The sequence below is a fragment of the Anolis carolinensis genome, chromosome 2 (assembly GCF_035594765.1).
Source record: "Anolis carolinensis isolate JA03-04 chromosome 2, rAnoCar3.1.pri, whole genome shotgun sequence".
NCBI classification, from domain to species: domain Eukaryota; kingdom Metazoa; phylum Chordata; class Lepidosauria; order Squamata; family Dactyloidae; genus Anolis; species Anolis carolinensis.
In genome coordinates, this window is record NC_085842.1 from 121,097,383 (window position 1) to 121,111,506 (window position 14,124).

Below are 14,124 nucleotides of genomic sequence, written 5' to 3' on the forward strand. Positions count from 1 at the left end.
AACTGTCTCAGGATTATCCACAGACCCTCCAACATTCTTGGTTTGACAGGAACAGTCTTGTTTAGCTCTCTGTTGGCCCCCTATTTCAACTGCTTTTAAAATATCCCAGATTCTTTAGTTTTCTTTCATATTTGCCCTTTGACTTCATTTGCTGCAAACAATTCAAAGTGCAGTAGACTGTTGGAGGGGCAAAATTTTGCCCTTCCCTGTGGGCTCAGATAAGAGCAACCTGCTTCAGTCTTTCGTAGCCTTTCTGCCATCTTACCACATTCTGGCCACAAGTGTCCCTGTTTTTAATCTCTGAAGTATTGGAAGGTATATATCCAGTGAGTATCATAGCTTGATGAAAATGAAAAGTAATATCTAATCAATACAAACTAATCAATACAATATACTGGCTCTCAATAGACTGCAAGCCTATCTTTTAGGTAGTATGTGAAAATAAAATGGGGTATGCCTAAATATAATGAAATAATAACTTGAACAATCTTATGTTTCAGTATTGTTGGCTTTTACAACATATTTATTTGCCATCATACCTGAAAATATTAAATAAATCTCATGGTCTGTTTAAAAGAAAGAGATGCTCACAATGTTAACAACCTTGCTTCTATGTCAACCGATTAAAAATTATGCTAACGTTTCCCTGAAGAAAAATATGCTGATAAAAATGTCAGAAAGCAGTAATGTTACGCCATGCTTTTCACCCCACCAAATAAAAAACCCCAAACCCTACTAGTACTGTGACATATGATAGGAGAATTTGAACAGCAGGAAATACTTAATCTGTGTTGTAACTATTGTTTGTCCCATCACTATCCAGTGCAAACACACCTAGATTGGTGTGACGGAACACATTTAACCTTGTTAAATAATATTGTCTGCTTCATATCACATTTGTTTCTCCTTTCAGAAACCTGAGTAATAATAAGATCAAAGAGATTCGGGAAGGCACTTTTGATGGGGCAGCAGGAGTTCAGGAACTGATGTTAACAGGGAATCAGTTGGAATCTGTTCATGGACGAATGTTTAGAGGTCTCGTAGGGCTCAAGACATTGTGAGTATAAAACCTGCTTGCTTTTGACTGGGAAAAGGGGGGGGGGGGGGAAAGGCAGAAAGGTACTGTTGTGTATCTGTTGCATGTTTGATCACAGGTGCAGTGAATTACCACTGCTGGTTTTGATTGCAGGCTGATGGGGCTCAAGGTAGGAGACTTAACATTTTGAGTATGCATAGGACTCTCTGAATCGCTGGTGTAATCTGTTAGTAGCACCTCTGTGATCTTTAATTATATTATTGCTTCCTGGCGATTCTAAAAATCTCTCTTTACAAACCTGCATTGACTTGTTCTCCTATTCAAATGAAAGGTTTATTGTGTCCTCAAGAAAGTATAAAATATGCATTACAAGAAAGGACGTTTCTGTGTGTTGACACTTATCATCACAAATTGTGAGTAGAGGCACGTGCCCCTAATAATTTCTTGGGCAACAAACAGTGCCTTGGGATTGCTTACTCATTTCTTACATTGCATGCAAGTGTCTTCTGTGAAACATTTCCCCAATACTTACAATTCTTGAATGATGTGAAAAGTATATACTTAGTTTAAGATGCTAAGCAAAACCATAGACTGCTATCATTGTCAGAGACTGCTTTTGTAGCAGAAATGCTAAATAGTGACTAAATAAGCAACGATTTAGAACAAGAATGGGCTGAAAGAGACCTGGCAGGAACAGCATGAAAAGAAAATAACCAGGACAAGTTACTCAAAGCATTATATTACAAGAAAAATGAATGCTAAAGACTTAAAGCCACAACTGCAGTGGAAGTGGATTTGTTTTTCTGTTTACCTTTTTTTTTAAAAAAAAAAAGTCTAGCTATCTCTCATTTGAGTAGAATGAAATACATACAGCAAAGGACATACTCAACCCAGTATAAAAAGATGAAGATTATGCAAAATTGTTTGCATAGGCACCACCTATTTTATTTCATGTCAAAAGTACTGCACAAATAAATAAGTATAAAACTGATAAAATAAGGGAGCACAAGCAGCTAAATAATTTTAGATCAAAAATGGGCAACAGCAACCGCATTGTCTGTAGCTTTAAACAGTTCTTCCTCTACGCATGAGGAAGGTCATTGTGGGCAAGCATACAGATGCTGAGTTGTTTGTTCTGCTCCACAGTTGCACAAGGTGGAGGATTCTTCTAGGTAATGTCATTTTGCCAGGTTGTCTTTTGATCTGCCAACTCCACTTCTGAGTCTATTCAGGGACTTCCAAGTTACCCATTCTTGCTTTGCCCATGGCGGAAGACCCTCGTGGGAGGTCATTAAATTGGAAATGCCTGATTTTTCTGCCTACAGGGATATTCTTGCTGTTACTGAAGGAGCATTAAGAGGAGAGGAGTGGTGGTTCTCATGAAACTTTTCCTTGATTTAAGTCTACTAGAAGGAGGCTGAAAGCCATCCGATGGATGGCTTTCTCGGTGTTCAACTTTATTTCTCTCGCAATTGACAGCAACTTCCTGTAACACATGGGAGGGGGCAATGCCTGCTAGCTTATCAGCAGATGTAGGTTTAAGAGATCCTGTGATTATTTTACATGTTTCATTTAGTGTTATATTCACCTGCTTCATGTGAACAGATTTGTGCCAAGCGGTGCAGGCATACTCAGCAGTTGAGTAAGACAAGACCAGGGCTGATGTTCTTATTAATTTTGGGTCTGCATCCCATGAGCTATTAGTTAGTTTGTGCAGGATGTTATTACGTGCAGCTGCTTTATGCTTGGTGTTTGCACAGTGTTCTTCAATGTTAGTGTTCCATCTAAGATATTTAGGGTGGGAACAGTGCTCCAGCTCTTGGCCTTCCCAGGTAACTTTTAATTTCCTGTTGGCTTCACGATTAGGCACCATCTATTAGCAGTCCATAACATACAGAATAATAATGAATAGGTTACTTAAGGAAACAATCTCAATTAGAATTAGAATTTAGCCTGAGATACAAAACTCTGGACAGTAAAAGGGGAGGAGGTCCCATCAGTTTACTTTTGACATGTGATGCACAAGACAAAAGTGCATATGGAGAAATGTAGTGGCCAGATGGAAAGAGAGTGGCAGGAGGTGCCTGGTTTCCATTAGTTGCAGGGTAGAGAATTGGGATAATGGAATAAGACAGGCTTTTTCTGGTTTAAATTTTAACATGAGCCGGAGTACAATAGAGAGTGGTCACTTCATATCTCAAGTAAGCATCATCACACTGCAAACAGTATTTTCTAAGCCAATATATATAAAAACTGTCAAGGACAAATGTACATGTTGGCAAACATTTAGCTACCGGTATCAGGTTTTGTCTTTCAGTTGACTTGCCCATACATTGCCTCCCTTCTTATTTCCTTTCCCCTCCCCTCTTTTAATTAAGGAACTCTAATTCTAGGTTTAAATCCTTTTTAGAATGCTCAGGAGCAACATGATCAGTTGTGTAAACAATGACACCTTCACAGGACTGAGCTCCGTAAGATTACTCTCTCTCTATGACAATCGCATTACTACAATCACTCCAGGAGCCTTCAATACACTGGTTTCTTTATCTACAATGTAAGTAATCTTGTTACTTTAAATGCTGGGTTTTGGTTTATGATAGTTGCTTGAATTTAGTTACATGAAAGTAAGGAAGATAAACAAAAAAAATTCTCTCTTTTCTTAAAAAACCCAACTGTCGGGTAAACCTGTAATTTTTCAAAACAAATTGAAATCAATTGAAGTGGTTTTAGCTATAGGAACAATATTGTTGATAAATATAAAAACATGAGGAGCCAGGCCCACCTCTTTCTCTGGCCTTGAGATAGGGCACAACATGGTTAAAACAGTCAGACAAATACAACACAATTAAAATGCATATATCAAAGACCAACACCAATACCAATAAAACACACGTCAAAATTCACTGTTAAAATTGTCTGGGTAGGTTAGACTGGATAGACTTGAGAAACTCCATCTAGTCCAGCATTCTGTCTATTTTATGGTCAAACAGTTTCCAAAAGGAAGCCCACAAGCTGCCCAGAAATGGAAAGGCCTTCTCCCACCCATGAGTCCCAGCACCTGATAGACCCAAGGGCACAATTTTTGGTAGTGAAGGAAACATATATATACAACCTGACTTACAGCCACCAGAGTGTCAGTGCTTTAATATGAATAATTACTTTACTAGCCTTTTAAATCTAGTGATTCCCTTCTTTTGAATGGGAGTCTGATCCTGACTGATATTATGTCAGGCAGGGGCATCAAATGGTTTCATGAAAGAGATAGAACTTAAGGGACTTCCTGGTTCTAAGATTCTCCCTTAACTCAGTGGTTCTCAACCTGTGGGTTCCCAGATGTTTTGGCCTTCGACTCCCAGAAATCCTAACAACTGGTAAACTGGCTGGGATTTCTGGGATTTGTAGGCAAAGCACCTGGGGACCCACAGGTTGAGGACCACTGCTTTAACTACTGCATTTGATTTCAGAATTAAGGTCTCTGAACATCTGTAATAAGTACCCTGCAGCCTTGACAACAGCCACTTTGTTTTTCCCTGAGCTGACATGAAAGGACTATGCCAACAGTTGTTACTGAATAAGACCATCAGGCGTTTAATGTGCTGGTTAGCACCAAGGCTTTGCCTTAGCTTTAGATGCAGCAAAAGAAAGATAACATCCACATGGGAGCAAGTTCTTATATGTTGTGTCAGATATTATTTTTATGGCCCTAGGTGTTTTTCCCCATAAGAAGTATATGACTGTTCTACAAGCATCATTTGAATTAGAGTTCCATGGCTCAGATCCTTCAGACCTCTCACTAATCTCTCTACCACACATCTTAAAACATTTGATCTGTTTTGCTTTTTCTCTGTATATTAAGAGCCTTGAAGCATTCTATGCATATGCTTCATCAATCTTTACTTTAATTATCATTAGGAAGATTCATATTTCCTCCCAATTTTTAACTTGTATTTCTTTCTGTACCACAGTACTTTATGAACTACTCTGCTCATTTTTTCTTTATATAGATTGCGTAGCATCAACATTAACAAATGAATGATGATAGGCCTGATAATTGCATGCACAGTAAATGAACAAAGTGTGTTTTCCATACTTGTGATTTGTTTCTTGTCTTTTTTTACTGGTTGTGAAATTCACATAGACTAGACTCTGGTGATTCAGCTGTGAAATATCCATATCATTTTGTTCTTGCAAAGACACAAATACATTTGTGAATACTTCATCTATCCCATAGCTTTAAAAAGGAATAAAACTTCCTTTAAATTCAACTACTGAATATCTAAATCATAAACAGACTAGCTTTTCCTTATTGCCCTACTTCCATGCAAGTGTTTCTGTGACTTTCATGAGAGAGAAATCTGATTACCCAGTTTTGTATCTTTCAAATGTTACCATTTTCAAGTTCACTTCACTTCACTTCACTTTATTTCTTAATTAGTCGCTCTCCACCAGAGTGCTCCGAGCGACTTACAATTTAAAATATCATTCCACAATATAAAAACATTCAACATAAAAATATTCAACATAAAAACATTCAACCTAAAAACATTCAACAGTGACTATTTGGCAAATTAGATCTGATTTACTTAAATGCACAACCAAACAGCCAAGTCTTGAGTGCTTTTACAAAAGGTCGCAACTCCGACTTTGCTCTAACATATGGAGGTAATGAGTTCCACAGAATTGGAGCATAGGTCGAAAAGGCTCTACGCCTTGTAGCTTCCAGTCGTACCTCCCTAGGGCCCAGTACGTATAGGAGATTTTCCTGGGAGGATCGAGGTGACCACTGATGGAAAAAAGGAATGAGGCGGTCCCTAAGATATAATGGTCCTTGGCCATTTCGAGCTCTAAATGTCAGGATCAGTATCTTGTAGGAGATCCGATGTTCTATTGGTAGCCAATGCAGTTGTTTCAGAATCGGTATAATATGGGATCTTATAGATGATCCCGCTAGCAGCCTGATCGCCGCATTTTGGACCATTCGAATCTTCTGGGTTTTTGTCTTGGGAAGGCCGGCGTATAAGGCGTTACAATAATCCAACCTAGTGGTGACTGTTGCATGGATTACCGTTGCCAATGCTTCTGTCGAAAGGTAGGATGCCAATTTCCTTGCCTGACGAAGATGAAAAAAGGCCTGCTTACTTATGGCAGTGATCTGGGCCTCCATTGTCAGCGATGAGTCCAACACAACACCAAGGCTTTTAACAGTAGCAGACGGAACCAGAACTTCCCCATCAAAGTCAGGCAGTGACTGGATTAACTCTGGTGGCTGGCCGGGCCAGAGTATCTCAGTTTTTGCGGGATTCACTTTTAGTCTACTCGCTCGCAGCCAACTCATCACTGCTTCCAAACACAGCTTAAAGTTCTCAGGAATCGTGGTTGTCCCAGGTTCGAGACGCAAGAGTAGCTGGGTATCATCTGCATACTGGTAGCACTCTATGCCAAAGCTCCGCACTAGTCCAGCAAGTGGTCGGACGTACCATGTTTCCCCGAAAATAAGACAGTGTCTTATATTATTTTTTACTCCCAAAGGTGCGCTAGGTCTTATTTTCAGGGGATGTCCTATTTTTCCATTAAGAAGAATTCATATTCAAATGAACATTGATTCTATACTGTACAGTAGTTGTCATCACAAACCAATATAACTAAACCAGACCAACTGTGACTCCTGTCAAGAATTTCTTGTTACTACCATTATTTCCATATACAACCGGTATGTAAGCCGCCCCAAGTCCCTCTGGGGAGATGGAGGCGGGGTATAAAAATAAAATTATTATTATTATTATTATTATTATTATTATTATTATTATTATTATTGTTATTATGTACATTTACCAATCCTGCATGCTATGGTGTTTTGTTTGGCAGGTGCCGGGCATGCTTCCAAACAAAAACTTTGCTAGGTCTTACTTTCGGGGGAGGCCTTATATTTAGCAATTCAGCAAAACTTCTACTAGGTCTTATTTTTTGGGGATGTCTTATTTTCAGGGAAACAGGGTAGATGTTAAATAACAGGGGCGAAAGGATAGCGCCCTGGGGAACTCCACAGCAAAGGCAGGAGCTCTCAGAGCTTTGGCCTGACCACTCCACCCTCTATCTCCGGTCCCGGAGAAACGAATTGAACCATTGAAGAGCTAAACCTTGTACACCAGACAAGAAAGAAAAGCCTATTTGCTAATAAAATTCCTTAATAATGTTTCCATTTGAAGATTTGGAATTGCTTTTCATCAGTGAAGTTCTTTCACTGTGAGATATATTGTCAGTAATACTGAGTCTCTCGATTCTAGTAACAGGCATGTTTTATTCTTGCTCCTGACAAGAAGTATAGTAGCGTTCCCTAGGTATCTCTTAAGCTGATAATATTTATTCCTCTAATAAATTATGTGTTGACATTATTGCGGACAAAAGATGCAAAAATCAAAGTATTTCTATATGCCCATGATAAATGCATGTATTTTCTCAAAGGCTAGAACAAAACTATGTTTTATCAATGCTCAAAAGCATTAGTAATTTTTTTATTTGGTTTGAAACCCACTGGGTTTTACCTGATACATTTTTTTAATATATATTTTTATTGAAGTTTTACCTTATAAGATAGAGTAAATTAACATTGAAAGAGTGAGAACATTTGATTGTATAGAAAGTGGGAAAACTGAGATTTAAAAAGGATCAAAAAGAGAGAGAGAGAAAACCAAAAACCAAAAACAAAGCTAAAATGTCCATATTTATATAAAAAAGAAAAAAAATCTGAACAAATGGCGATATAAAAATGCAAAGTACTTGGCAAAGAAATACACCAAAAAGCAAAAGCAAAAAGCTCACTGTTTCACAACCTGTTCACAAGCCACCAGCAATTGTGAACTGTGGTTCTTTTTTTTTCTTCATCATGACCTTTTTTTTTTTCACAGAAGGAAGTTAAACGAGTGGTGAAAATTAAAATTTATAATAGTCAAATTTGAAACCCCCACGTTGAAATGGTCTTTCCTTCTAAAAACCTTTTGAAGGGATCCCAGACATTTTGATTAATTAAATTCATCAGTTGAAATTCACACACACACATATGAAAAACCTTTTAAATAAAAATAGTCTGGCTGTAAATGTGCATATATTTCATAATTTGAAAATCGTAGGGTATTCTAGTCTCATGTCAGGAGGTGAGACCTTGAATATTAATAATAATTATTCATCTCTATTCAATATGGTGGCTTAAAACCCACAGAAATTTTTAAACTCAGTTACTATGCTGACTTTTCTTTACATTTGTTTCTATTTTTCTTTCCCCTCCCCCCTTTTTCCCTCTCTCTATGGCTTTTGAACGTGACAATTACATTGCACCCTTGTGATTTTTTTCTAGCTTATCTTCATAAAACCATTAGAGCTTCAGGATCTTAGTATGGCTGGATGCTGATCCCTTCCTTTCCACCACTGGCAATAAAAATGTCACAGAAATTTTATGCATTAATGTATTGCATAAGGCTGGGCTTGAACTGTGGTAGTGGAGTTACACCTGTGTTTTTTTTTTAAGTGTTTCTTATTCACTTCTCTTAACCTTACTTGATGGCATATTTCCGTTATGCTTTTGATATATGATGTGTACAACCAATTTTACTAATAAAAATACCCCATGCTAGCCAAAAAGGATTTGGAAGACTTTTGTACACCATCAGTCAATATGTTGCTGATCATGATTTGTTAGCTTAGATTCTTCTTGGTTTGTAGCAGCTGAAGTTAAGTTATATTGAGGCTGTTATTTAATGCATGTGTTAAAGAATATATTTTGATCCCAGTGAAAAGGCTTGAGGATATTTTCAGTTGGAGAAATAAAGAAGAGTTGAACACTTTTTTTCTGGTATGCCAAAAGGAAACACCCGATAGCCCTCTCTCCTCTGTCTGTCTGTCTCCCCCCCCCCTCTCTGTGAGTGAATGACCCAACATATTTTAATTCATGTAGATAACTGAATTATATGCTGCCTTACTCCCAAGGCAGCTTCCAAAAACAATAAATTTAAAAACATTGCTCATGCAATTTAAAAACAATTAAAATTGCATTATTGTTATTATTACTATTATTATTATTATTATTATTATTATTATTATTATTATCATTATCATTATTAACTTTATTTATACCCTTTATTTATTTATTTATTTATTTACTACATTTATATCCCACACTTCTCACCCTGAAGGGGACTCAGAGCAGCTTACAAATCAAATGAACATACAACATATTAGCATAGCACAATATAAACATTAAAATACTATATTGTACTATATCATTATATATCATTCTTCCCATGGGGACTCAAGGCGGCTAACAATCCCACATTAGACAAATTTAAGAAGTGCAATGCAAAAATTTTAAAAAACTAAATAGCAACAGTGGGGTCAAAACAGAATTAAAATACAATAAATAGCTTAAAATGGCTTTTAGAACTCATAGCTCCTTAATCTCACCCAACCTCCCCATTAATACATTTTAAATAAATTAAAGACATAAAAATTAAAATATTAGTAAAACATTAAAAGACTCCCTGCTTCTGCTTTAAAAACTTGCTTGAATAAAGATTTCTTAGCCTGCTGGTGAAAAGGAAGCAGGGAGGGAGCCTGCCTAACCTCCTGAGGAAAGCTGTTCTTGAAGGTGGAAGCAGCCACCGAGAAGGCTATCTCTTGTGTCCTCACCAAATAGAGCCTCGGTGGTACAATGGGTTAAATCCTTGTGCTGGCTGGACTGCTGACCTGAAGGTTGCTGGTTCAAATCCGTGAGATGAGGTGAGCTCCCGTCTGTCAGCTCTAGCTTGCAGGGACATGAGAGAAGCCTCCCAGCAGGATGGTAACACATCCGGGTATCACCTGAGCAATGTCTTTGAGATGGCCAATTCTCTCACACCAGAAGCAACTTGCACTATGTTCTCATGTTGCTTCTGAAATGGTAAAAAAAAAAACCCAAAACAAATAGGCCTGTGATGGTTGCGATTCTAAGAGAAAATCTTCCCTCGAAGATCTTAGTGTTTTCACTGTTTTGCCAGATATAATATTTTACATAGTCTGGTCCCAAGTTGTATATGACTTTCTAGGTTGCAGCACTTCGAATTGTGTTCATTTGGGGGACAAAAAAGAATTCTGAGAGATCCCACAAGCCAGTGGCCAGGACACTGAACAGAAATCACTTCTCTAGGAAAGACTTGAACCGCTTCTTAACAGTGCCCTCAAGTCCCGTGCTGGAGGCAGCTCAGGAGGATGCCATGGCTGATGATGTCAAATGCTGCTGAGAGGTCTAGCAGAACCAACAGGGACAAACTCTCCTTGTCCACTTCTTGGCATAGGTCATTCCTCAAGGTGACCAAAGCTGCCTCTCATTTCATAGCAATTCTTAAAACAAGATGAAATGGATCTAGATAATCCATTTTATCCAGAAGCCCCTGGAATTGAGAGGTCACCACACATTTGCCAAAAATGAACGCTAGATACTGGCCAATAATTATTCAGAATAATGGGATTCAGAGAGGCTTTTCCCATTAAGAGTCTCAACAAGCCTCTTTTAGGCAGGATGAAAACTTCCCTAGCTGCAATAAGACATTCACCACTCTCCTTATCCACACGACCCGAATGGTAGTTGCTTTCAGAAGTCCGGAAGGGCAAGGATCCAAATGCCTTTCCAATTGTCTCATCCTCAGGCTGCACAAATTGAAATATATCCAATAAAGCAGGATAAGCAGGTGTCAAGATTATATTGGACCTGTTTCAACTTTAGCATCCAAATCAAAGTGGATCCAAGTGGTTTTGTCTGCACAATATTTTGCATATTCATCACAGCAGACTTTCCAGTGGTCTTTGTTGTATATACTCATGTATAAGTTGGCATGATGTATGAATTGAGGACAGGTTTATAGGTCAAAATTAATGGATTTTATAAGACCCACTGATAAGTCAAGGGTCATTCCATGCAGAGGAGAAACCCCAATGCTGCCTTGTGGAGGAGGGGTGGCCTTTTAGGCAAGAATTAAGGAGCATTTGTTTTCTGCTTTTGTTTTTAAAAAGGAAGAAAATGCAAGTGTTTTGTAACATGCTTACTTTTTGTAACATAGATTACTTAACAAAATCTATTTGCATGTTTGCCAGTTGACTCTCATAAAACCCATCCCTTGACTTCTACAATAACTGATACCCCTCATTTCTCATCCAGCAATTTGCTATCTAATCCATTCAACTGTAACTGCCACTTGGCATGGCTGGGAAAATGGTTAAGGAAAAGGAGGATTGTCAGTGGAAATCCACGTTGCCAGAAACCATTTTTCTTGAAAGAGATTCCCATTCAGGATGTGGCTACACAGGATTTCACATGTGATGGTAAGTAATTTTTCTGAAAATGGTATAATGAGAAAGATCACCTTTCCTTCAGTATGGGAGTTGTAGATAAAACAATCTGAACAATGTGAACTCTGTGTGGGGCAACATCACTACATCAAATAATGTAAAATCTTTTCATCTCACTTGTACTCAATTGCTTTGTATGCAAATGCACTATGCTTTGTGCCTCAATACTGTCTTGGTTGGCAGCATAAGGCTTTAAGTATAACAACTTTTAAAACTGTTGCATCCCTCTGGAGCGTAAAAACTTGATATCAATAATTTTAACGGGAAAACTATGTTTACTTCATATTCTTGCACTCCTATTATTCATTAGTTAACTTTTTGAAGAAAAATATAAGTCGTTGTCCTTGACATCAAGTACAGGTCTGTGCTGGCCAAGGAAAGAACACCTTTAGCCCGGTCTGTAATGATAAATGTGAGGGCCCTCCAAGTGAAAGCTCTGGAACCAGTGTTTTGAAGTGCTACAAGCAGATATGAAAAAGGATTTCTGCCATTAATGTAGCTTTCCAAGTAGAAAATGGATTGTCCTAGATGTAGGCTATTGTTTGTATTTGTTTCTGTGGTTCAAGGGCTAAGTACAATGATTCCAGTGCTGCTGAGAGTGAAAAGAAGAGCTACTCATCTTGTTCACTCTTTCATTTGCCTGAAAACAATTAAAAACCATTATGGGAATGATCAGTAAAGACTAAATTCTTTGTTACAGCATGCAGCAGAACCTTGCTCAGATTGTGAAACACGTACTTTTTTATTGACTCATTGTAAAGTATATTCTACTTAATGTTCTAGACACGTGTTTGGATGCTGTCATTTGTTTCCTCCCCCTAATTGTTTGTGAAGTCACATATTAGTCTTGGAAACAATCCATGGTTTAATGTTCTTAACTTAAATGCAGTGATGTTTTTGCTTAATCTGTTTTCTAAAATCTGTTTTATAGAAATCAATACTCATGTTGGAAATTCTAGATATTATGAGCATGTGCACGTGAATCCCTTATCTCATGCTGCATGCTAATCTTGTTGTTTGATTCTCATTGCACTTGTTAAAAAGTAATAATTAAAAAATTGAAATGTTCTACATTAATATGAAAGTTAACAAATATTCACCATGCCAGGGGATAAATAATATGTTTGGTTCTCCCCTTTTTTCAAAATCATAAACATGAAACCACCATGTGAACCACCGTGAAATCTACCAGTTAGTGAGTAGTATATCACAAACTGAATTTTCATATTATCTTGTGTCACCTTATTTTTTCAGAAGCATCAACATTTAGCTACCACTTTTCAAGAGTATAGTAACTGTGTAGAAAAATCAAATGATATGTATGCATATGTCAACTAAACTACAATTGTGTAGCTATCAGGAATTATAACCTTGGAGTGACATTACAGGTCATGTAGTCGGTCTATTCTGATTACATGTACTTACATTGTTTTTGTACAAATTTACATGTTCAAAAGGGTTTCACATGTTAAAATGCTGAACTTCTCTTTAAATCAAAACATTTTTCTTCTGGGTCCATATTTCTCCAACATATCTCTGGTTTTGTTTTGTTTTGTTCCAACCAGCTAAATCTGCAACTCTACCTCAGCACTTGGCCTCTCCCCAAATACAGATACTTATAGTCTTTTCAATTTAATGCAATTTAAAATCCTCCATACTGGTGGCATTCATTTGCTGCTGGTGTAGGAATTGATCTAGCAACTGTCAAGTGCAGCCTTGCATTTTTAAAAGAAATATTTTCTGTAATGCTGAAAATACAGTTCAAGAAATGATATAACCCTATAATCCTATAATGGCCCTTTGTATATTTTTGATAATGCAGTTTTATAAGATGTGAGCTCTCATATTAGAATACATTTTCATCCAATCTCTATTTAAATGTTATTTTTCTTGCTTTTTCCACTTTGTAGGTAATGTTGAAAGCAGCTGCCATTTCTCCCCGCGTTGTCCTGACCAATGTACCTGCATAGATTCACTAGTTCGCTGCAGTAACAGAGGGTTGCGATTCCTGCCAAAAGGAGTTCCCAAAGATGTGACTGAACTGTAAGCCATGTTTTCAAGATGTTGTTGATGTGTGCTTTCAGGTTGTTTTTGACTTACGATAACTCTAAGGTGAACCTGTCTAGATCTGAAATTGTGTGAGTTGCCCAAGGTCAGATTTTCATGACCGAGTAGGGAATTGCAGATAAATAAGTAACATATCAATAGAATCAATAAACTGTATGGGGTAAATAGATTCCCAATATTACATGCTTTTTCTACAGTGTTGGGATCCATCAACTTGCTCCAAATAGTATTTCTGTGCTGCTGTCTATGAACCATGCACATTAATCTACCACCCATTTCATCTGGAGGGAAGGATATTCTTTCTTGTGTAGTCTAAATGGCCTACAAAAGGTCACAAATTAAACAACTACCACAGACTCAGGAGCAATACATATACTGCTGGACATAAGAAATTACACCTCTTCCCCGTCCCAGCCCTGTTTTTCATTTTGGGTTTTTGTTTGTTTGTTTTGCAGTTTTGTTTTGTTTTTTTACAGAAAAAGACCCATCCACATTCTCTAGGGTCTATGAGGGCAGTTATAACATGTTTTGGTAGAAAAACATGTTTTGGGGAAAAAGCTGCTTATCTGCCAGGATGACTCTTAACATGAGCAAAAAATATATTCCTAGAATCTGGTAGGGGTTAGATTTTTTTTCAAAGTAATGGA

General features: G+C 37.5%; 1 protein-coding gene across 4 annotated transcripts in view; it reads left to right on the forward strand.

The window, feature by feature from the left end:
* The window catches only part of slit3 (slit guidance ligand 3), a 558,157-nt gene that overhangs the window by 437,794 nt on the left and 106,239 nt on the right, over window positions 1-14,124 (forward strand). For all 4 annotated transcript variants that reach the window (XM_062970473.1, XM_062970476.1, XM_062970474.1 and 1 more), the window contains 4 exons: window positions 914-1,057; window positions 3,447-3,590; window positions 11,220-11,383; window positions 13,321-13,453. In XM_062970473.1, coding sequence (XP_062826543.1) covers window positions 914-1,057; window positions 3,447-3,590; window positions 11,220-11,383; window positions 13,321-13,453 — 585 coding nt within the window. The remainder of the gene's footprint in view (window positions 1-913; window positions 1,058-3,446; window positions 3,591-11,219; window positions 11,384-13,320; window positions 13,454-14,124) is intronic.